This window comes from Diceros bicornis, chromosome 17 (genome assembly GCF_020826845.1).
Source record: "Diceros bicornis minor isolate mBicDic1 chromosome 17, mDicBic1.mat.cur, whole genome shotgun sequence".
Taxonomy (NCBI): domain Eukaryota; kingdom Metazoa; phylum Chordata; class Mammalia; order Perissodactyla; family Rhinocerotidae; genus Diceros; species Diceros bicornis.
In genome coordinates, this window is record NC_080756.1 from 53894420 (window position 1) to 53919983 (window position 25564).

Here is a 25564-nt window from a genome sequence, read left to right on the forward strand (position 1 = left end):
GTTGTGGGGCTTAAAGAGATAGAGAAGGATGGAATAAAGGGTAGCCTACTCCTCTAACATTCAGTAGAGAGAGCTGCTTTCAGGAGTTGCTGGAGGTGACTATAGCAAAATGAGTGGAGACTCATGATGGAGTTAGTTAAGAACAACAAGGAAAAGCGGAGAGCACTGAGGAGCAGCTTTAGAAGGCATACGACCTAAACTTTGACTTTTCCACTACATTAGTACACTGAGTCTTGAAAGTGGGGAGGCTGACATGTAAGTTTTTGTCAATGATCCTCTTAGAATGTGGTCCCCAAAAGTTACCTGATCAGCCATAAATGATAAAGAAAATGCAGCACAAATGAGTATATGCCCAGGTTGGTTGGTCTATAAATAATTATATTTGCATGTGGATGCACACAAATACTCGAATTTTATTCTTGCTGGTGAGTTCAGATCACACAGTTCTCAGGAAATATTTCCATAATCGCTCAGTTCCTGTTTTCTTTTCCTTCCTATTTCTTTCCTCTACACTTTGAGTTCATACTTTTATTACATTTGCTAGCATATGTTTAAACGCTGTGATTCTCACTGTGCTGGTCCTGGAGATTGGGCCTGTCTGAGGTTTTTAGTTTTCATGAGATTCCTCTCAGGGTTATTTGCCTATCTGGGACCTGAGTTCTCATCTAATTTCGTGGTAGGAAGTATGTCAAGTTACCACCATATTTGGGTTTTATTTTAAGATGTTTTCAGGAACAGATGAAAAGAATTTTTTGAAGAGAGCAGAAGATCTCTTCTCAATATGTCTTCAGAGATCACTTATGCTGAAGTGAAGTTCAAAAATGAGTTCAAGTCCTCAGGCAGCAAATCAGAGCCTTCTGCAGGTAAGAAACATTTTCTGGTGGTCAGAGTTTTAATGATGAGATGAAGGATGAAGAGAGAATATTACGAATGAAGCATAGATAATGTTAGTTGCTAGTTCTCCAACTGGCCACAGTTGGGAAATGAGAATTTTAGAAGATTGAGTTGCCTGAAAATAAGCTATAAGGGGTTGTACAGTTATACTATAACAAAACTGAGTTGTGAGAAATCCACTACAGTCCTGAGCGAAGGAGAATGATAGTCATGGTGAAAAGTTATTCTCCTATGCCTTCTGAGACTGAATGAGACTGCAGTCAAGAGATTGGGGAGAACGAGGCTGGCCCGGTGGTGCAAGCGGTTAAGTGCGTGTGCTCTGCTGCAGCGGACTGGGGTTCGCAGGTTCGGATCCCGGGCACACACCGACAAACCGCTTGTCAAGCCATGCTGTGGCGGCATCCCATATAAAGTGGAGGAAGATGGGCACAGATGTCAGCCCAGGGCCAGTCTTCCTCAGCAAAAAAAGAGGAGGATTGGAGGATACTAGCACAGGGCTAATCTCCTCATGAAAAAAAAAAAGATATTGAGGAGGAGAGTAGTCAAGACGGCGGTGTAGGCAGACTCTGACCTTACCTCCTCCCACGGAGGAGAATTACCCCAGAGAGAGAACTGAAAACTGGATAAGAGGAACTCCTGCAACAAATGACAATCTTAATTGAGGTGGAAGAGGCAGAAATTCCCTTCTGGAGAGAAAAAATGCCACCTTCACAAGCCGCAGCGCTTCACGGCTGCCCAGGAGCAGCCCAAAGGTATGCAGCCCTCCCTGAAGGAGTGGGGGACCTGAGCCGAGGAGCACCCCTGCTATAGGCATCTTTTGGACCCAGCACAATCGAGATGAGCAGCATAGTATCTGACTGTGCTTGCTATTAAAACATTGGGGAGTACCCCCAGAAAAGCTGGCTCACAAAGAAACTAAAGCCGACTCTTAAAGGGCCCATGCACAAATTAACCCATCTTGGAAAGCAACTTAAAATCACTAGAAAGAAAGGTGCACAGTCGTTTGATGAAAAGAGACTCACCTGATAGGCTCTGAGTGCATCTTGGTGAGAGGTGAGACCTCTCCAGGGACTGGGACATTGGCGGTGGCCATTGTTGTGGTGTGGGCATGCTGACACAGATGCTGGCAGATGCCATTGGATTTTTCCCTGGGGCCTGCTAGCCCAGGGTCTGCCCCACCCACTAGAGCACTGATTTAATCCAGCTTGGCCAGGGCAGGCAGCCCACCCTAGAGACTGGCCCCACCCCACAACATGCCCTTGGGCAACTTGTGGGCCTGCTAAGTGAGCGGCCTGGATTCTCTGTAGCCTGGCAAGTGGGCCCACCTCTGTGGGGAAGGGCATGAGCAAGGAGCAGGTGGAGAATGTGGGGTGGTGGTGGAGTGTGTGGGGCTCCCGCCTTGAAGAGACTGGGTCCACTTCAGGAGGTCAGGGTGTGCTCATGGGGCAGGACTGTGTTGATTGTGTGTGTGGACCTGTGGGTGGTGAGGCTTGTCAGCTGCAGAAGACTTGTACTTCTCAAAGAGGCACATGGAGGGTTGGCCCCACCTTCCAAAGCCTGAAACAATTGGGTGCTCCTGTGCCTGAGGTCAGCCCCACCAAGCTGCAATCCTCAGAGAGCTGACAAGAGACATAAAGGCTGGAGGCTTATAATAATTGTAAGCCCCTGAGCCCAGCAACCTGCCACACTGGGAGCCTACTCACTTAATAGAAGTACTGCAACAGGAATGTGCTATTAGAACTTGCAGCCAACTGTTCTGAGGCTCCCCACACCCGATAAAGAGACTGAAGGGCCTGCAACAACTACAAGCAGCTGAGCATTGCAACAACTGGCTAGGGGCATAGCTCAGCCTCCCTGGGCACCTGCAGGAAGAGGAACCATGCCACAACGGAAGGACACATGTAGCCCACATAGGGGTCACTCCTGCAACATTTGGAACTAAGGGAAGCACACTGCCAGGCCTCACAAGGGGTCATTTATATAAGGTCACCTCTCCAAGAGCAGGAGACGTAGCTGACCTACCTAATACATAGACACAAGAACAGGGGAAGAGGCAAAATGAGGAGGCAAAGGAATACATTCCCAGTAAGGGAACAGGACAAAACCCCAGAAAAGGAACTAAGTGAAACAGAAATGAGCAACCAACCTGACAGAGAGTTCAAGCAAAGTGTGTTAAGGATGCTCATTGATCTGGGGAGAAGAATGGATGAACTCAGTGAGAATGTCAACAAAGAAATGGAAGATATAAAAAAGAACCAATCAGAAACGAAGAATACAATACTGGAAATGAAAAATTCACTAGAGGGTCTCAAAAGCAGAGTAGAGGATACAGAAGAACGGATCTGTGACCTGGACGAAAGACTAGAAGAAATCACCCACGCTGAACAGGTAAAAGAAAAAATAATTAAAAATAATGAGGAGAGTCTAAGGGACCTCTGGGACAACATTAAGTGCACTAACATCTGTGTTATAGGTCTCCCAGAAGGAGAAGAGGGAGACAAAGGGGCAGAGAATCTATTTCAAGAAATAATAGCTGAAAACTTCCCTAACCTAAGTAAGGAAACAGACATCCTGGTACAGGAAGCACAGATAGTGCTAAACAAGATAAACCCAAAGGGGCCCACACCAAGACATATCATAATTAAAATGTCCAGAATTAAAGATAAAGAGAGAATCCTAAAAGCTGCAAGAGAAAGACAAGTTACATACAAAAGAAACCCCATAAAGCTATCAGCTGACTTCTCAGCAGAAAAGAAAATTACAGGCCAATATCACTGATGAACATCGATGCAAAAATCCTCAACAAAATACTAGCAAATCACATACAACAATATATTAAAAAGATTATACACCCTGAGCAGGTGGGATTTATTCCACGGGTGCAGGGATGGTTCAAAATTTGCAAATCAATCAATGTGATACACCACATTAATAAAATGAAGAATAAAAATCACATGATCATCTCAATAGATGCAGAGAAAGCATTTGATGAGATACAGCATCCATTTATGATAAAAACTCTGAATAAAATGGGTATAGAAAGAAAGTACCTCAACATAATAAAGGCCATATATGACAAACCCACAGCTAATATCATCCTCAATGGTTAAAAACTGAAAGCTATCCCTCTAAGAACAGGAACCAGGCAAGGATGAGCACTCTCACCACTCCCATTTAGTGTAGTATTGAAAGTCCTAGCCAGAGCAATCAGGCAAGAAAAAGAAATAAAAGGGATCCAAATTGGAAAGGAAGAAGTGAAACTGTCACTGTTTGCAGGTGATGTGATTTTATATATAGAAACCCCTAAAGAATCCACCAAAAACCTTTTAGAAGTAGTAAACGAATACGGTAGAGTTGCAGGATACAAAATCAACATACAAAAATCAGTTGCATTTCTATACACTAACAATGAAGTAGCAGAAAGAGAAATTAAGAATACAATCCCATTTACAATTGCAACAAAAAGAATAAAATACCTACGAATAAACTTAACCAATGAGGTGAAAGACCTGTACACTGAAAACTGTAAAACACTGTTGAAAGAAATCAAAGAAGACACAAAGAAATGGAAAGATATTCGGTGCTCTTGGATTGGAAGAATTAGCAGTTAAGACGTCCATGCTTCCTAAAGCAATCTATAGATTCAATGCAATACCTATCAAAGTTCCAACAACATTTTTTCACAGAAATAGAAGAAAGAAATCTAAAATTTATATGGAGCAACAAAAGGCTCCGAATAGCTAAATGAATCCTGAGAAAAAAGAACAAAGCTGGAGGTATCACACTCCCTGATTTCAAAATATACTACAAAGCTATAGTAACCAAAACAGCATGGTACTGGCACAAAAACAGACACACAGGTCAGTGGAATAGAATCAAAAGCCCAGAAATAAATCCACACATCTATGGGCAGCTAATCTTCAACAAAGGAGCCAAGAACATACAATGGAGAAAGGAAAGTCTCTTCAACAAATGGTGTTGGGAAAACTGGACAGCCACATGCAAAACAATGAAAGTAGACCATTACCTTACACCATACACAAAAATTAACTGAAAATGGATTAAAGACTTGAATGTAAGACCTGAAACCATGAAACTTCTAGAAGAAAACATAGGCAGTACACTCTTTGACGTTGATCTTAGCAACATATTTTCAAGCGCCTTGTCTGACAGGGCAAGAGAAACAATAGAAAAAATAAACAAATGGGACTACATCAAACTAAAAAGCTTCTGCACAGCAAAGGAAACCATCAACAAAATGAAAAGGCAACCTAAAATTAGGAGAATATATTTGCAAACCATACATCTGATAAGGGGTTAATCTCCAAAATATATCAAGAACTGATGCATCTCAACAAGAAAAAAACTAACAACCCGATTAAAAAATGGGCAAAGGACCTGAACAGACATTTCTCCAAAGAAGGTATACAGATGGCCAAAAGGCACATGAAAAGATGTTCAGCGTCATTAACTATCAGGGAAATGCAAATCAAAACTACAATGGGATATCCCTCATGCCCGTCAGAAAGCTATAATTAAAGACAGGAAACAACAAGTGTTGGAGAGGATGTGGAGAGAAAGGAACTCTCATACACTGATGGTGGGGGTGAAAACTGGTGCAGCCACTATGGAAAACAGTATGGAGATTCCTCAAAAAATCAAGGATAGAACTACCATATGATCCAGCTATTCCACTGCTGGGTATTTATCCAAAGAACTTGAAAACACCAATGCGTAAAGATACATGCACCCCTGTATTCATTGCAGCGTTATTCACAATAGCCAAGACTTGGAAGCAACCTAAGTGCCCATCAAGGGACGAATGGATAAAGAAGATGTGGTATATATACACAATGGAATACTACTCAGCCATAAGAACCGATGAAATCCAGCCATTTGTGACAACATGGATGGAAATTGAGGGTATTATGCAAAGTGAAATAAGTCAGAGGGGGAAAGTCAAGTACCATATGATCTCACTCATTAAGTAGTAGATAATAAGAACAACAAACACACACATAGAGACAGAGATTGGATTGGTGGTTACCAGAGGGGAAGGGGGGAGGGAGGAGGGTGAAAGGGATAATTAGGCACATGTGTGTGGTGATGGACTGTAATTAGTATTTGAGTGATCTACATGAGAACATGATGTAATCCGTGCAGAAATAGAAGTATAATGATGTACATCTGAAATTTATACATTGTTATAAACCAATGTTACTGCATTAAACAAAAAAATAAAAAAAAGTGAAAAAATTTAAAAAAACAAAAAGGAAAAAGAGATTGGTTACAGGTCTTGAAGCCATCGGCCCAGTTGCAGGGGCTGTTGATGAATTAGTGGACTTTGTTTCTTGATCAGTAAGAGGGGAAGAGTTTGGGTGGAAGTGTTGTGGATGTATTTGTTAGTACTGGACTAATGTGGAACAAAAGATCATTGCAGTTGAAAGACTAGAAAGTCTTCCAAAGAAAGTCCCTTACACTTCAAGGTAAGTTGGTCTGATATCAGAAAATCCATTGTACACTGCGTCTCTGAGATGGATTAAACTAAGTTTGGGAGTAGATAAAAGGTAATTTGGTTAGCATATATGATAGAGATAGAGCAAAAGAGAGAAAAAAGGACATAGACTATAAGAAACTATGAGAGGGAGGTCATGATTGCTTTTCTGAAACACTTCTGTGGAGACAAAGAGAATGCTCAGTAAAACTGTTTTTTCCCCTTAAAAAACTGTATATAACTTTATTATGTGTTGAAATGTTCATTATAGAAAAAAATTAAAAACGAGGTATACACAAATTTAAATTATATGTATACTTACCATGTAGAGATAACTATAATTTACATTTTAGTGTATATCCTTCAAGATATAAATATTCATAATTGTGTATATGTATTTTTCTAAATATGAGATCATATTATACATTTTTGAGGGTTTTTGCCCCACTTGGCAATTATTCATAGCTTAAAGAAAATAATTCCTTTTTTTATTGAGGTGTAATTGACATATAACATTATATTAGTTTCAGGTGTACAACGTAGTGTTTTGATTTTTCTCTATCTTGGAAAATGATCACCACAATGTCTAGTAAACATCCGTCACCATACATAGACAAAGTTTGTTTTTCTTTGATGAAGACTTTTAAGATATACTCTTAGCAACTTTCTTTTCTTTTTTTTTTTTAATATTTTATTTATTTATTTTTTCCCCCCAAAGCCCCAGTAGACAGTTGTATGTCATAGCTGCACATCCTTCTAGTTGCTGTATGTGGGACTCAGCCTCAGCATGGCGGGAGAAGCGGTGCGACGGTGCGCACCCGGGATCCGAACCCAGGCCGCCAGCAGCGGAGCACGCGCACTTAACCGCTAAGCCACAGGGCTGGCCCATTCTTAGCAACTTTCAAATACAGTATGCAATAATATTTAATAATATTGTAAGTTGCTATAGTCACCATGCTACATTACATCACTATGACTTATTTATTTTATAACCGGAAGTTTGTACCCTTTGATGTCCTTCATCCATTTTGCCCATCCCCCCACAAACCACATCTCGCAAACACCAATCTGTTCTCTGCATCTATGAGTGCTGTCTTTCTAAATTTTATTTTAGTTTATTTATTTATTTTACTGAAGTAACATTGGTTTATAACATTATATAAATTTTAGGTATACATCATTTACATCATTATATTTTGATTTCTGCATAGACTACATTATGTTCACCACCCAAAGTCCTTTTGCCCTCTGCCCTCCTTCTTCCCTTCTAATAACCACCAATCTAATCTCTGTATCTATGTGTTTGTTTATTATTGTTGTTGTTTTTTTGTCTTCCAGATGTAAGTGAAATCATACAATATATGACTTTCTCTGGCTTATTTCACTTAGCATAATACCCTCAAGGTCCATACATGTTGTTGCAAATGGCAAGATTTCATCTTTTTTATGGTTGAGTAGCATTCCATTGTGTATATATATATATCACATCTTCTTTGTCCATTCATCCGTTGATGGGCACTTAGGTTGTTTCCAAGTCTTGGCTATTGTAAATAATGCTGTAATGAACATAAGGGTGCAAATATCTTTTCAAATTAGTGTTTTTGTGTTCTTGGATAAATACCTAGAAATGGAATATCTGGATCATGTGATAGTTATATCCTTAATTTTTGAAGAATCTCCATATTGTTTTCCATAGTGACTGCACCAGTTTACATTCCCACCAGCAGTGTATGAAGATTCCCTTTTTTTTTTTTTGTGAGGAAGATCAGCCCTGAGCTAACATCCATGCTAATCCTCCTCTTTTTGCTGAGGAAGACGGGCTCTGAGCTAACATCTATTGCCAATCCTTCTCCTTTTTTTCCCCCCAAAGCCCCAGTAGGTAGTTGTATGTCATAGTTGCACATTCTTCTAGTTGCTGTATGTGGGACACGGCCTCAGCATGACCAGAGAAGCGATGCGTCAGTGTGCGCCTGGGATCCGAACCCAGGCCGCCAGTAGTGGAGCGCGCGCACTTAACTGCTAAGCCACGGGGCTGGCCTGAGGATTCCCTTTTCTCCATATCCTCTCCAACACTTGTTATTTCTTGTCTTTTTAGTAATAGCCATTCTGCTGGGTGTGATGTTATGTCTCATTTTAGTTTTGACTTGCATTTCCCTAATACTTAGTGATATTGAACATCTTTACATGTCCTGTTGGCCATCTGTATATATCCTTTGGAAAAATGCCTAGTCAGATTCTTTGCTCATTTTAAGGGGTTGTTTGTTTCTTTGTTGTTGAGTTGTATGAGTTCTTCATATATTTTGTATGTTAACCACTTATTAGATATATGATTTGCAAATATCTTCTCCCAATTGTTAGCTTGTCTTTTCATTTTGTTAATGGTTTCTTTTGCCATGCAGGAGCTTTTCAGTTGATGTAGTCCCATTTGTTTATTTTTCTTTTGTTTCCCTTGATACTCAAGATATTGACATTCAAAGAGATACTGCTAAGACCCGTGTTGAAGAGCTTATTGCCTGTATTTTCTTCTAGGAGTTTTATGGTTTCAGGTCTTACATTCAAGTCTTTGATCCATTTTGAGTTAATTTGTGTGTATGGTGTAAAATGATGGTCTATTATCATTCTTTTGCATGTAGCTGTCCAGTTTTCCCAGCATCATTTATTGAGGGGACTTTCCTTTCTTCATTGTATATTCTTGGCTCCCTTGTCAAAAATTACCTGTCCATAGATGTGTGGCTTTATTTCTGGGCTTTCAGTTCTGTTCCATTGATCTGTGTGTCTGTTTTTGTGCCACTACCATGCTTTTTGATTACTATAGCTTTGTAGTATATTTTGAAATCAGGGAGAGTGATACTTCTAGTTTTGTTCTTTTTTTCTCAGGATTGCTTTGGCTATTCAGGGTATTTTGTTGTTCCATGTATATTTTAGGAATCTTTATTCTAGTTCCATGAAAAATGTAATTGGCACCTTGATAGGGATTGCAAGTAATCTATAGATTATTTTAGGAAGTATGGACATTTTAACTATGTTACTTCTTCCAATCCATGAGCATGGAATATCTTTCCATTTTTTTGTGTCTTTGATTTCTTTCAACAGTGTTTTATAGTTTTCAGTGTACAGGTCTTTCACCTCTTTGGGTAAATTTATTCCTAGGTATTTTATTCTTTTCGTTGCAATTGTAAATGAGATTGTATTCATGATTTCTCTTTCTGCTGTTTTGTTGTTAGTGTATAGAAACACAACGGATTTTTGCATGTTTATTTGTGCCCTGCAACTTTACTATATTCATTTATTATTTCTTATAGTTTTTTGCTATAAAGCATCCTTTAGGATTTTCTGTATATAAAATTATGTCATCCGCTAATAGTGACAACTTTCCTTCTTCCTTTCCAATTTGTATCCCTTTTGTTTCTTTTTCTTGCCTGATTGCTCTGGCTAGGACTTCCAATACTATACTAAATAGGAGTGGTGAGAGTGGGCATCCTTGCCTGGTTCCTGTTCTTAGAGGGATAGCTTTCAGTTTTTCACCACTGAGTATGATTTTATCTGTGAGTTTGTCATATATGGCTTCTATTGTGTTGAGATACTTTCCTTCTATACCCATCTTATAAATGGATGGTGTATCTTGTTGGATGCTTTCTCTGCATCTATTGAGATGATCATGTGATTTTTCTTCTTCATTTGTTAATGTGGTATATCACATTGATTGATTTGTGGATATTGAAACATCCTTGCATCCCTAGTATAAACCCTACTTGATCATGGTATGTGATCTTTTAATGTATTGTATTTGACTTGCTAATATTTTGTTGAGGATTTTTGTGTCTATGTTCATCAGCAATATTGGCCTATAATTTTCTTTTTTTGTGTTGTCTTTGTCTGGTTTTGGTATCAGGGTAATGTTGGCCCCATAGAATGAGTTAGAAAGTGTCCCCTGTCTTCATTATTTTGGAAGAGTTTGAGAAGGAAGGGTATTAAATATTCTTTGAATGGTTGGTTGAATTCACCAGAGAAGCTGTCTGGTTCTGGACTTTTATTTTTTAGGAGGTTTTTGATTACTGTTTTGATCTTTTTACTAGTGATTGGTCTATTCAGATTCTCAAATTTCTTCTTGATTCAGTTTTGGGAGGTTGTATGATTCTAAGAATTTGTCCATTTCTTCTGGGTTATCCAATTTGTTGGCATATAGTTTTTCATAGTATTCTCTTATAATCCTTTGTATTTCTGTGGTGTCCATTTTAATTGCTCTGTCTTCGTTTCTTTTTTTTTTTTAAGATTTTATTTATTTTATTTTTTCCCCCCAAAGCCCCAGTAGATAGTTGTATGTCATAGCTGCACATCCTTCTAGTTGCTGTATGTGGGACTCAGCCTCAGGATGGACGGAGAAGTGGTGCCTCAATGCGCACCCGGGATCCGAACCCGGGCCACCAACATCGCAGAGCGCGCACTTAACCACCAAGCCACAGGGCTGGCCCTCTGTCTTCGTTTCTGATTTTATTTATTTGAGACTTCTCTCTTTTTCTTGGTGACTCTAGCTAAAGATTTGTCAATTTTGTTTATCTTGTCAAAGAACCAGTTCTTAGATTCATTGTTCCTTTGTATTGGCCTTTTATTCTCTACTTCATTTGTTTCCACTCTGATTTTTATTATTTCCTTCCTTCTACTGATTTTGGGTGTCATTTGTCCTTCTTTCTTCTGATTCCTTTAGGTGGACTGTTAAATTGTTTATTTGAGATTTTTCTTCTTTCTTAAGGTAGGCCTGTTTTGCTATAAACTTCCCTCTTAGTAATACTTTTGCTGTATCCCATAAGTTTTGGTATGTTGTGTTTTCATTTTCAATTGTGTCCAGGTATTTTTTGATTTCTCCTTTGATTTCTGCATTGATACAATAGTTGTTCAGTAGCATGTCATTTAGTCTCAACATATTTGTGATTTTTCCGGTTTTCTTCTTGTGGTTGATTTCTAGTTTCATACCATTGTGGTAAGAAAAGATGCTTAATATGATTTCAATCTTCTTAAATTTCTTGAGGCTTGTTTTGTTTCTAAACATATGGTTTATCTTTGAGAATGTTTCATGTGCATTTGAGATGAATGTGTATTCTGCTGCTTTTGGATAGAATGTTCTATATACATCTATTAAGAGCATCTGGTCTAATATTTCATTTAAAGCCACTGTTTCCTTATTGACTTTCTGCCTAGATGATCTATCCATTGATGTAAGTGGTGGTAAAGTCCTCTACTATTATTGTGTTGCTCTCAATTTCTCCCTTTATGTCTGTTAATGGTTGCCTTATATACTTGGGTGCTCCTATGTTAGGTGCATATACATTAATAAGTGTTATGTCTTCTTGGTGGAATGCTCCTTTTATCATTATATAATGTCCATCTTTGTCTCTTGCTGTCTTTTTTGGCTTGAAGTGTATTTTGCCTGATGTAAGTATAGCTACACCCACTTTCTTTTGGTTGCTGTTTGCTTGGAGTATCATCTTTCATGCTTCACTCTGAACCTATGTTTGTCTCTACAGCTGAGATGGGTCTCCTGGAGGCAGCATATTGTTGGATATTGTTTTTTAAACCTCACAGCCACTCTGTCTTTTGATTGGTGAATTCAATCCATTTACATTTAGAGTGATTATTGATATATGATGGCATAATAATGCCATTTTATCTTTTGTTTACTTGTTGTTTTATATTTTCATTGTTTCTTTTTCCTTGTATTTCTGTCTGCCATTTCAGTTTGGTGGTTTTCTGTGATGTTTTTCTCAGTTTCCTCTTTATGATTTGTGACTCTGCTCTGATTTGTTCTTTTGTGGTTATCATGACGTTTGTATAAGAGATCTCATAGATGAGATTGTCCTTTTTCTGCTGATAGCATCTTATCTCCATTAGCCTATGCAGGTTCCATCCTTTTTCTCTTTCCCTTCTATGTTTTTGTTGTCACAAATCATCCTTTTTTGTATTATGAGTTTATTACTAAATTGAAGTGATTATAGTTATTACTGATACTTTCTTTCCCTCTAGCCTTTGTGTTATAATTAAGTGTTTACTAACCTATTCTGATATAGAGTTGCAATTTTCTGATTCTGTCTGTCTATTTATCACCTTGCTCAAAGCTTTGTAAACCTTTCTTTTTTGTTTCAGGTAGAAAGTCTCCTTTCAACATTTCTTGTAGGGCAGGTCTAGTGGTGATGAACTCCCTCAGCTTTTGTTTGTCTGGGGAAGCTTTTATTTCCTCTTTGTATCTGAAGGATAACTTTGCTGGATACAGTATTCTTGGCTGATAGTTTTTTCTTTCAATATTCTGAATATTCTACTCTCTCCCAGCCTGTGAATTTCTGCTGAGAAATCCACTGATAGCCTGATGAGGGTTCCTTTGGAAGTTATTTTCTTCTCTCTAGCTGCCCTTCATATTCTTTCTTTTTCATTGTCTTTTGACACTTTTTATATAATATGCCTTGGAGAAAGTCTTTTGGCATTGAGAAAATTAGGAGTTCTATTAGCTTCCTGTATTTATATTCAGTTCCTGGGAAGTTCTCAGCTATTATTTCTTTGAATAAGCTCTCTGCTCCCTTTTCTGTCTCTTCTACTTCTGGGATACCTATTATCCTTGTGTTGCTTTTTCTAATTGTTGGATATTTCTCATAGAATTTTTTCATTTTTTAAAAATCTTAATTCTCTCTCCTTTTCCACCTGAATCCTTTCTAGATTTCTATCTTCAAGCTCACTAATTCTTTCTTCCATATGGTCTGCTGTATAGTCAATGATTTCTACTTTACTTTTCATCTCTTTAATTGTGTTCTTCATCTCCAGAATTTCTGTCTTTTCCCCCCAGAGTTTCAATTTCTTTGATGAAGTATTCCTTCTGCTTATTCATTTTATTCCTGAGCACATTGAACTGTCTTTCTGAGTTTTCTTGTAACTTGTTGAGTTTCTTCATGACAGCTATTTTGAATTCTCTGTCAGTTAGATTGTAGTCTTCTGTGATTTCAAATTTGTTGCTGGAGAGTCATCATTTTCTTTCTTTTCTGCCATATTACTGTAGTGCTTCATGATACTTGATGAGTTGATCCTCTGCTGGTATATTTGTGGTAGTAAACACTTTTCTTATTTGGGTAAGGCTTCGGTCACTTTGGTTCCAAGCTTCCTCTGATTGTATTTGAGAGCCTGCACTTTCCACTCTCCACTGCCTCTGCTAGAGGTGTCATCAATGCCCTCCTAGTGCTGCTTGTGCCTCTGAGGTTGCTGATGCCTTCCTGTTTATAATGTCACTGCAGTCTCAGGTGTCGCAACTGGGGTCACCAAGCTGTGAGCACTTTTGCTGCTTCTGGGATCACCTGGGTCTCATGTTCCCCCACAGGCTTTCTGCAGGATCTTCAGAGGCTCAGGTGCTGCTGCCCCATGAACCACCCGTGCTGCTGCTCCTAGATTATCTGGGGTTGCTGGCAGCACCACTGCCAGGGGCACTAGGTTCATGGGTGTTGCTGTCACTGCCAAGGTACAGGGTCTTGTATGCAGCCCCTGCTGCTGGCAGAGCCAGTGTCAGGGTTCCTGCCACTAGGGCTGGGTCATGGGTTCTGCTGTGGTTCCTGAAGCCTCAGGTCCACAGGTGCCACCTGCCATTGCTAGGGGAGAGGCAGGGGCTAAGCTGTGAGTGTTGTTGCTGGTCCTACAGTTTCTAGTGGCTGGCACACACTGGTGTGCTTTGAAACCTCAGGTCAGGGCATGCTGCCCCTGCTGGGGAAATATGTGTTTTAGATGCCATAGTCATGCTAGAAAGACCAATACCACTGCTAGGAGAGGGGGAAGTGATGGGTCACCAGCTCTGCTCTGTATCTTGAAACCTCAGGACATGTGCGCCACCTGCCACCACTGTGGGGGGCAGGTGCTAAGCTGTGAGTGAGTGTCATTGCTGCTCATGCTGCCTCTGGTATGCTTTGCTCTGCTCATGCACCAATATGCTTTGAAACCTCAGGACAGGGTGCCACCACCACTGCCAGGGAAATACATGTTTTAGATGCTGTCCCCACTACTGGAAAGACCAGCACCACTTCCAGGGGAGGGGGCTGGGTCACTGGCTCTGCTCTGTGTCCCAAAGCCTCAGGATGTGTGTGCCACCTGCCACCACGTGGAGGGGGCAAGGGCTAAGCCATGAGTGGTGTGTCTGCCCCTGCAGTCTCTGGTTGCCAGTGAACTCACCAGTGTGAAGACCCATGGTTTGAATTACTGCCATGGGGCAGGGGAAGGGGGCTATTTCAGTGGTTCTGCTGCCTCCAGGAGGTCCAGTCCAACACCTTCAGATGTATAGATGCATGGGTCTCTCAGGCGTTCGGGTGTGCTGTTCAGGGAGTCCTTTTTCGGTCAGTGGGTATCCTACTGGTTATAAGTTAGAGAGGAGTGACAAAGGGGACAACTCATTCCACCATGATGCTAACATCACCTCTATATTTTCCAATTCTTTGTTCAAGTTCTCACTGTGTTCATCTATTCTTCTCCCAAGATCAGTGAACCTCTCTATGACTTTTAGTTTGTCAGATAGATTGTTTATCTCTGTTTTGTTTAGTTCTTTTTATGAGGATTTATCCTATTCCCTTATTTGGAACATATTCCTTTTCCTCCTCATTTTGCCTACTTCTCTGCTTATTTCTATGTATTAGGTAAATAAGGTACATCTCCTGATCTTGGAAATGTGGCCTTATGTAAGAGATGCTTTATGGGGCCCAGAATGTTCTCCTCTCTCATCACTCATGCCAAATGCTCCAGGAGTGTCCCCTGTGTGGGCTGCATGTGCCCTTCTGCTGTGGCAGGGTTGCTATTGCTGTGGGTCCATGGGTAGGCCAGTCTAGTCCTTGTGCTGGCTGGTTGTAAGACTAGGCCACATGTGGCCGCTACAGTTGCTTTAGTGGGTGGGGTAAGCCCCAGCACTGCTGGCTGCAAGGTCTAATAGCACACAACTACTGCTGTTTTGCTCTTAAGTGAGTCAGGCCCCCAGTGTGGCTGGTTGCTAGGCTTGAGGGCTCACAATTACTTCAGGTCTCTGCTGAGGCTCCCCGCAGCATGCAGCTGTTGTCAGCTCTCTTTTGGGCAGGGCAGGCCTCTGGCCAGATCTAGCTATGCTGTCCTGTGGTACACAGCTACCTTGGGAGTGCAGATGGATGGAGCCAGCCCCCAGGCATGGCAGTGGACAATTGTTTCAGGCATTGGAAGGTGGGACAGATCCCCTGTATGGCTGTTTGCAATCGCCAGCGGCACAAGTCTGCTGTGGACCAACATGACCCACTGACATGGGCCCACAAGTTTGCTGTAGGCTTGCTGGTAGGCGAGGCCAGTCCTTGGAGTGGGATCCCTGCTGCCTGTCTGCACTCCATTACCTCAGGTGTTCTAGTGTTTGGGGCAGACCCCTGTGCTAACAGGCTAGAGGAAGGAATCCAATGGCACCTGCCAGCATCTGTGTCAACACAACTGAACTAGGTCAAAATAATGGCTGCCACCAGTGTCTTGGTCCCTGGGGGGATGGGCCCAGCCACCTCCTGCCTCTCTGAGATGCACTCTGAGCTTAGCAAGTGAGTTCTTTTACCAATAGACTATGCACTTTTCTATCTGGTGTTTTTTGCTGGTTTATAGGTCAGGTGAGTCTGTGTGTGGGCCCTTTAAGAGCAGGTTTTTCTTTCTCTGAAGTTCTATAGTTTTCCTGGGCATATTCCCCATTAGTTCTCAAAGCCAGCAAAGCCAGGTATTATGGGATCTTGTGTCTCTTGTGCTGGATCTAAGGGCTGGGTGCCTAATGTGAACTCAGCTCCCCTACTCCTGCAGAAAATCTCCATACCTTTGACATCCTTCTGGCTGTGAAGTGCCATGGCTAGGGTGTGGTTTTTTCCTCAGCAGCGCTGTTTTTCTCCCTCTTCCACTCCTGTCAGTGTTGTCCCTTTTGTGGAGGTTCTTTTTATCCAGTTTCCAGATCTCTCTCAGAATAAATTGTTCCCTAGGTAGTTGTAGATTTGCTGCATCCATGGGAGGAGGTGAGTTCAGGATTCTCCTACGCAGCCGTCTTCCAAACTCCTCCCCACCCTTTTTTAGATTCCACAAATAAGTGAGATCATACACTATTTGTCTTTCTCTGACTTATTTCACTTAGCATAATGCCTTCAAGGTCCATCCATGTTGTCTCAAATGACAAGGTTGCATTCTTTTTTATGGCCAAATAATATTCTATTATATATAAATACCACATGTTCTTTATCCATTCATCCTTTGATGGACACTTGAGAAAGTAATTCTTAACCATGAAATAGTGACTAAAAAGATGTGACCTTATTTTAAGGATGTGATGAGGGAGGATTATAAAGATTTATCTGCTAGGGCATTATTTAAAGTTTTTGAAGTTGGAAACAATCTGAAAGATTAGTGAAATATATAATGAAATACTATGCAACTGCAATAGAGAGTGTTAAAGAAGAAAACATGGTGGTATGAAAAATGTGTAAGAAAATAGTAGGTCAAAAACCAGTATATATAATGTGTCAATCATGTGGGAAAATGTGCATGTATGTACATATACTGGAAAGATATATACAAAAATATTAACAACAGTTATCCTCAATGGTAGAAATTTGTGCTTTTATGTATTTTGCAAAGTTTCTACAAAGAACATTATTATTCCTTCCTATTTTCATATTATTTCAAATATCATATTTGTATGATAGTAACAGTGTGTGATCCAAGGAAAGGGAAAAGAGGAAGAGAAGGAGAAAGAGGAAGTAAATGTTAGAATTTATTACTAATGAAACTAATTTGATTTCTCCTTCAGCTCCTAAAGAGAAGACCAGCTTTCACAAAAGTAACTCCCGTTTTCTCAAGCTACTTCTTGTCTCATTGCTGATATTTCTGCTGCTATTGGGAATCTCATTTTCTATCGCTTTTGCCAGTAAGTATCCGACTGAATCTATAAGGAATGTCTGCCTTCTATGAAGAGATGGCATCCATTAGATACTGACATTTAACCGTGGGTTTATCTAGAAATCTGGAAAAGAAGTCCTCTCTGTGGGGAGATGTAATTAGTGCGAATCCATTGAAAATTCTGTTTTATTTGAATTTAGTTACTCTTCTATAAAAATAATGGAATCCATTCTCTTTTGAGAAATTGAGGAATGTATGTGTGTGCATGTCTTTGTGTTGTAGAGTGAAATCTATAGGGCACCATTTCTACACTTGATAGTTGTGTAAGTGAGGACAAATCTATATTTCCTTAGTAGTGTTTATAAGGCCATGCCTGTTTGAATGCACAGGAACATATTTTGGGATTAGCAGGTGGACAAGGAGATGGGAAGAAATATTCCAGGAACAGTTTCCCATTGAAATTTCACCTTAATTATTTCTGTTGTGCCCAAGCCTGTGTGAGATCTGAAAGCCAATTTGGCAAATACGTGGATTTCTGCATATCTTTGGCTTTAAGAATTTCTCAAATTTTAAAAAGGCATAAAAATGAGTATATATTTGGGTAGATATTTTATTCATCCATTTGGTCATTTAATAAGCAATAATGGCCATCTACTATATGTCAGGCATTGTGCCAGACAGAGTCTAGACAGAACCATAGCCCTTGGTCTCAAGAAGTTCAGAGAATGGTAGTAACTGTTCAAATGAGCCAGTGGTTATAACATTCTATGGTAAGTGTTGTGTAGATAAGAAGCACAGGAGGCTGAGATAGGCTTCCTGAAGGAGGTGACATCTATAGCTGTGTGTACCAAGAATGATGTAGAAATGTGAGAGAGCATGGACAAATTTGGGGAAATATAAATATAAATGACTGGAACATATGGTGCTAAGTGAACTGTGAGAAATGAAGTTGTAGGTGGGAGAAATAAGCAGGACGCAGGTTATAAAGAGTGTTGTGTACAATTCTAAAGAGTATGGTTTTTCTCCCTGAAGGTTATTGTATCCATATCTTATGCTGCTTAATAAACAAATCTAAAACTTAGTGGATTAAAAGAACAACTATTTATTTAGCTTATGATTCTGATGATTCTGTGGTTTGGCAATTTGGACCGAGCTCAGCTGGGAGGTACCTTGCTCCTGGCTGAAATCATTCATGCATATGCAGTCAGGTACCAGTAGCTCAGTTTCTAGGGAAGAGGATGTCAGCTGGAATGACATGGCAGTTTGGTCACATTTCTTTCATAATTCATCAGGCTAGCCTGAGCTCGTTTAGATGGAGACCTGTAGGCTTCCATGAGTGAGAGTGGAAACGAGCAAAGCCTCTCAAAATCTTAGGTTGGAACTAACAAGAGTTGCTTCTGAATATTCTATTGACCAAAGGAAGTCTTAAAGCCCACCCAGATTCAAGTGGTGGAGAAATAGACCACACTTGTTTATTGGAAAAGCTGAGAAGTCATATTGCAAAGGGGTGTGGACACACAGAGAGTGGAAAATTGTGGCCACTTTCATGATGTGTCACAGTCATGGAGAGCCATGGGAGGATTTTAAGCAGGGAAGTGATATAATTAAATTTGACTAATAGAAAAATGCTTTTGGCAGAGGTGTGTAAAATGGATATATGAGGACAAAATTGGAAGCAAAGAGAGAAGTTAGAAAGCCAGTTCATTATCCAGTTGGGAGATAATGAGAACGTGATCTAAGGCTAGTGGTAGTGAAGAAAGAGAAGAGGCGGTAGCTTTGAATGATAGTGAGGCGGTAGAATCAAGGAGATAAAGGCTTGATGAATATTTAAATCTGAGGAATAAGGGATCAAGAGAAGTAAAGTATGGCTCCAATATTCTGACTTGGTGCTCAGAAATCATGCAGTTAATCAGAGGGAGATAAGATAGGATGAATAACAGGTTTGGGATGGAAGATGGTGATTTAAGTTTTGGGCATGCTGAGTTGTATATGACTCTGGGAACTTCAAATGGACATATCTGATCTGGATCTTAGGAGAGAGGTCTGAGTTTTGGAAGTCATTTACGTATGGGTAGCAGTTGAAACCATGGGGACATATGATATCGCTCAGGAAGAGGATTTAGTGTGAGAAAGAAGGATAAAGATGGAGCTATGGGGAATGTTACGTTTTAAAAGAGATGGATAGAGAAAGAGCAGCTTATCAAGGAGTATAAGAATCAATAGCAAGAAAGGTGGGGGCAAAAACAGAAAAGAGTAGTGTCCCAAGAGTTAAAGGGGAAGAGAACTAGGGTCAAGTATTGCAGGAGGTCAAGGAGGAAGAAAGCTAAGAAGTGGCCTAGGACGTTACTGATGACCCATTGCAAGAGCGGCTTTAGTGGAGTAGTGGAAGCAGAAGCTAGTATGTGGTAAGGAGGTAAGGAAGAAGGAAAGAGAGAAAATTCACTTTCCAGAGGGAGAGATAGGTTAGTTTTAAGTTGTGAGAGACTTGAGCATGTTGGTGTGCTAAGGAATAAGAGCCAGTTGGGATGGATAAAGGAAAGGAGTTGAAGAGAATAATTCTCTCCCCTCCTGATCAATATTGGATTTTTTTTTTTGATTCCTCACTCTACAGGTAACTTAGAACTCCTCCGAATTAGCTGATTTTTCCCCCAAAGATCCATGCTGTGTACATCCTCAGATAGAAATGTTTAACCATTTTCTCTCCATTCCTCCTCCTCCAAGGCTTAGCTTTTGCATGCATCATACATTTAGTATTGAAGGAGAATATAGATAAACCCCTTTAGACCCATTATAATGGAACTGTTATGTCCTCTTTCAACTACTGATCTTCAGCTATTCCTGAAGAAATCTATGGTTTCAAAATCAGTAGGATTAGGATTACATTAAATGTGGGGTGATGGGAAAGTTTTTCCACAGTCAGGATCCTTCTACTCAAGTAATTGGGCATTTGTAGATTTTGTTCCTATAAAGAATGCAAGGGAGTAATGATAAAGAGCAAAGTTATAACACTACCAGGAAAATGAATGGTCTTATTCTCTTTTTCAGTTTATTTTCAAAAATATTCTCAGAGTCTTATGGAAGAACATGCTCAGAATACAACAAAAGAAATCAGGTACACGACATTGGAATGTATGAAAGAAAATTTTACCAGAAAAGGTAAAAATTAATGTGCCTGTAATTCACTTGTTGACTATACTGGGTTAGGATCCCAAATCAATATTTCCAATAATATTCACGGGTAGATCATGCTAAGAAGTTGAGTCTCATGATCATTTTAAGCTTTAAGTGTACAACTATATAGAACTTAAAGTTCTTATATACGTATCTTTATCTGTGTAAGGAGAGTCTTAATTGTGAAAAAAGGTTATGTTGCTTTTGGATTTCTTTAGCCTTCACTTCTTCCTGAACTTTCTGTGCACACTTGCTCTTTTTCTCACATATCAGTTAAAATGCACTCTCTCAAGAGAGATCTAATCCATTTGTGTTTTAAGGAAACGTATATTGTATTTGCATAAAATGTGTCTGGGAGAATACATAAAATACTCTTACAGGGTTTTAGCTATGGAGACTAGGCTTGAAGATGTTGGAAGAGAAAGAAAATTTTAGTCTTGTTTGATGAAGAAGAAGATGATGATGATATGCAGATGATGATGATGTTAATATAGATGTGAATTATTTAAATAAAAAAATAGACGATTTTTAAAGAGCAGTTTTATATTGACAGCAAAATTGAGCAGATAATACAGAGATTTACCATATCACTTCCCTTCCCTGTGCATACAATTTCCCCAAAAATTAACATCTTACATTAGTATGATACATTTATTACAACTAATAAACCAATATTGATATACTATAATTAAGTAAAGCTCATAGTTTATTCAGATTTCCTTGGTTTTTACCTAATGTTATTTTTCTGTTCTAGGATCCCATCCAGAACACTGCATTACATTTAGTTTTCATGTCTCTTTAGGCTCCTCTTGGCTGTGATAGTTTCTCAGATATTCTTTGTTTTTGATGACTTTGACAGTTTTGAGGAATATTGGACAGGTATATCATAGGATGTTCCTCCATTGGAATTTGTCTGATGTTTTTCTAATGACTAGACTGGGGTTACTGGTTTTTGAGAGGAAGATCATAGACAAAGTACCATTTTCATCACATCATAGCAACATAAAATTTGACGGTTGATGTTGACTTTGATCACCTGGCTGAGGTAGTGTTTGTCAGATTTCTCCACTGTAAAGTGATTCTTTTTTCCTCCTTTCCATACTGTACCTTTAGAGGGAAATTGCTTTGTACAGCCCACAAGTAAAGATTGGAGAATTATGCTCCCTTTCCTTCAGGGTGGAGTATTGTATTAGTCTTCTTGGGCTGCCATAACAAAATATCAAACTGGGTGGCTTAAACAACAGACAGTTATTTTCTCACAGTTATAGAGGCTGGGAGTTTAACATCAAGGTGCCAGCAGGGTTGATTTCTGTTGACGCGTCTAGGCATCTCTCTCTGGCTTACAGATGGCCACCTTTTTGCTGTGTCCCCATATGGCGTTTCCTCTGCACACGCAGAGAGATAGAGAGAGAGAGGGGAATCTGATGTCTCTTCTTCTGCTTATAAGGACACCAGTTCTATTGGATTGGGGCTCCACCCTTATGACCTCATTTAATCTTAATTACCTCCTTAAAGTCCCTATCTACAAATAAAGTCACATTAGGGGTTAGGGCTTCAACATATGAATTTGGGGGGAACACAATTCAGTCCATAACATTCCATCCCCTGACCCCCCAAAATTCATATTGTTCTTGCATGCAAAATACATTCACCCTGTTGCAACAGCCCGTAAAGTTTTAACCCATTCCAATATCAATTCCACTTCCAATTCCAATATCAAAGTCTCATCTGAATATCATCTAAATCAGATATGGGTGAGACTCAAAGTATAATTCATCCTGAGGCAAAATTTCTCTCCATCTGTGAACCTATAGAACCAGATGAGTTATATGCTTCCAAAATGCAATGGTCAGACAGGCAAAGGATAGACATTCCCATTCCCAAAGGGAGAAATCAGAAAGAGGAAAGGGATGATATATTCCAAGCAAGTCCAAAATCTAGTAAGGCAAATTTCATTGGATATTAAGGTTTGAGAATAATCTTTGGCTTGATGTTCTGGCCTCTGGGCCCACTAGAGTGGCATTGTCACCCTCATGGTTCTACATAGTGACTCTATCTCATGGCTCTGTGGGATAGCCTTGCCCCTGTGGGACCAGGCAGTGGCATCCTTGCCCACTGAAACTGAGGAGGTTGCCCCACCCTTGTAAACCAAGGAGGAAACAGCCTTACCCCCTTTGCCTGTGGTGGGAGTGGCAGCCCTGATGATCTCTGAATTGCCTTCAAGTCAGTGTTTCCTTTTCTTGAAAGATAATGCATGTTTGAAGCCTATAGCTCTATTGTCCCATGCTGTAGAATAACAATAACATGCTGTAGAATGTCCAATAACTTTCCTTCATTCTGTCCCATTTTCTCTGTCTCCTTTAGTCCCAGCTGACAGTATTTCTGCTGGTATAATCCTATTTTAATTCCTGACTTCAGCCGAGGTGGCTGATTAAATCCATGGGTAATCTCTTTCTGGAGTGATCGTCCAGCCACATCCTTGGTGTTCTCTCCAGAATATGTTTTCTTATTTTTTACAATATGAATAGGCTGAGAATTTTCCAGATCTGCAAGTTCTGGTTCCTTTTTGCTTAAAACTTTCTTCAATTTATCTCTTTTCTCTTGCATTTTACTATAAACAATAAGGAGAAATCAGGCCACAGCTTTAACACTTTGCTTAGAAATCTCCTCTGCTAAATATCCAAGGTTGTCACTTACAAGTTCTCCCTTCCACAAAACAAGAGAACACAATTCAGCACTTTTTTTTTTCCATTTTATTACCAGAATTGCCTTTCCTCCAATTTCCAATAGCATGTTCCTCATTTCCACCTGAGACCTCACCAGAAGCATCTTAATGTTCATATTTCTACCAACATTCTATTCATTATAATATCTGTATCCTCTAAGATGATAGAACCTTTATCTACACCTCTCTTTTCTTTCTGAGTCCTCACCAGAATCAACTTTAACATCCATATTTCTACCAATAGCCCTTTCAAGGCAATTTAGTCTTTTTCTAGCATGTACCTCAAAACTCTTCTAGTCTCTCCCCATCACTCAATTCCAAAGGCACTTGCACTTGTTACAGTAGCACCCTACTTTGGTACCAAAATCTGTGTTTGTCTGCTTGGGCTGCCGTAATAAAATATCACAGACTGGGTAGCATAAACAACAGAAATTTATTTTCTTATAGTTATGGAGCCTAGAAGTCCAAGCTACCATAAGAGTTGTTTTCTGGTGAGGCCTCTCTTCCTGGCTTATAGACAGCCACCTTCTTACTGTATCCTCACATAGCCTATTCTCTGTGTGCATGGGAGGAGAGAGAGAGATTTCTGGTGTCTCTTCTTTTTCTTATAAGGAAAAATTCCTATGGGATTAAGGCCCTACCTTTATGACCTCATTTAACCTTAATTACCTCCTTAAAGGCTCTACCTCCAAATATAGTCATATTGAGGGTATAGCTTCAACATATGAATTTTTGGGGAACACAATTCATTCCATAACAAGTATCTATATAATTTATTTGGAATCCTTGTGCATGTGAGATTTGTCTCTTCTACCTTATTTATCAATTTCTTCAATCATTTATTTATATTTGTATGTACTCATGGATATTTATTTTAAACTTTGAGTTATAATCCAGTACTATATTTATTCTGTTGCTCAAGTTGTTCTACCTTTACCATTGGGAGCTCTTTCTGTTGGCTCCTGTGCCCCTTTGACATACCTCCATCAAAGTGTTGTTTTGTTTTGTTTTTGAGCACTTCCCTACTTCTGGGACTACAGTATGGTCTGGGCTTGTATTGTATGTTTCCTGTGTCAGTCTTAGAATCAGCTATTTCTCTGTGGAGCTCTGGCTCCTGTTACTGAAGAATGGTATCAGGAACCAAGATCTGGACACTAGGTATGCTCATTACTACTGGAGTGTCATTTCTTTTAGGCCCTCTCAGCTGACAGAGCAAAGAAATATATATGTGTGTACTAATCTGTGTGTGTACATAGATTAATAAATATTTCTACATGTAACTGTCTGTATCTATAATAAGTAAAACATCAGTTTTTACTGATGTCTTCAACTGTAATCCATTACCACATGCATCATTCTAGCCTCCTTCCCCTGATATCTTTAAATGACCACTCCAACAGAGAGAAATCTGGTTCACACCATCTGCTTAGTATATTTAGTTAATTATTCAATTCCAATTAACACAGAGCAATATCAGAATTGTAAACTCATACCGCTATGGGAAACAACTTTATTAACTAGAATACAGTGCTCATGTGCAATTTCTTTTGTAACTTTCTTTCTTTTGTAACTTCTTTTATAAGTTCTTTTGTAATTTTATTTTGTACTCTTATAGACTCTATTTCCAAAGTTACTTGGGTCATCACCTTACTCCCACGCTCTTCATTGTGGTTGTTTACTACATTTGTAGTACAGTTAGATTCTCTTGTCACAGTCTTCATTCTTTCGTGGGATCTCCTGATTTCCTAAATGAATTTTTAAAATATTCATACAATAAATGTAATGTTCCGTAATGTTCTATGAATTTTGACAAATGGGTAATGTCATGTATCCATTATTACAGTATAATACAGAATAGTTTCACTGCCCTAAAAATGTCCTGTGCTCCACCTTCCTCTCCAAACTCTTGGTAACCACTGAAATTTTTACTGTCTCTGTAGTTTTGCCTTTTCCAGAATGGCTTATCATTGTAATCATACAGTTGGTAGTCTTTGTTAAAAAAATTTTTTTATTGGTGTCATAATCGTTTATAACATTGTGAAATTTTAGTTGTACATTATTGTTTGTCAGTCACGGTATAAATATGTCCCTTCACCCCTTGTGCCCACCACCCAACTCCCTTCCCCCTGGTAACCACCAAACCGTTCTCTCTGTCCGTGTGTTAGTTTATCTTCCACATATGAGTGAAATCATATGGTGTTTATCTTTCTTCATCTGGCTTATTTTGCTTAACATACTACTCTCCAGGTCCATCCATGTTGTTGCAAATGGGACAATTTTATCTTTTTTTATGGCTGAGTAGTATTCCATTGTATATATATACCACATCTTCTTTATCCAATCATCAGTTGAGGGACACTTAGGTTGCTTCCACTTCTTGGTTATAATGA

General features: G+C 39.5%; 1 protein-coding gene across 1 annotated transcript in view; it reads left to right on the plus strand.

Moving 5' to 3' along the window:
* Positions 1 to 557: 557 nt before the first annotated feature.
* CLEC4A (C-type lectin domain family 4 member A) overlaps positions 558 to 25564 on the plus strand; it is a 39978-nt gene continuing 14971 nt past the window's right edge. Inside the window, exons 1-3 of the mRNA XM_058558868.1 lie at positions 558 to 863; positions 17190 to 17306; positions 20324 to 20434. Coding sequence (XP_058414851.1) covers positions 782 to 863; positions 17190 to 17306; positions 20324 to 20434 — 310 coding nt within the window. The 5' untranslated portion in view covers positions 558 to 781. The remainder of the gene's footprint in view (positions 864 to 17189; positions 17307 to 20323; positions 20435 to 25564) is intronic.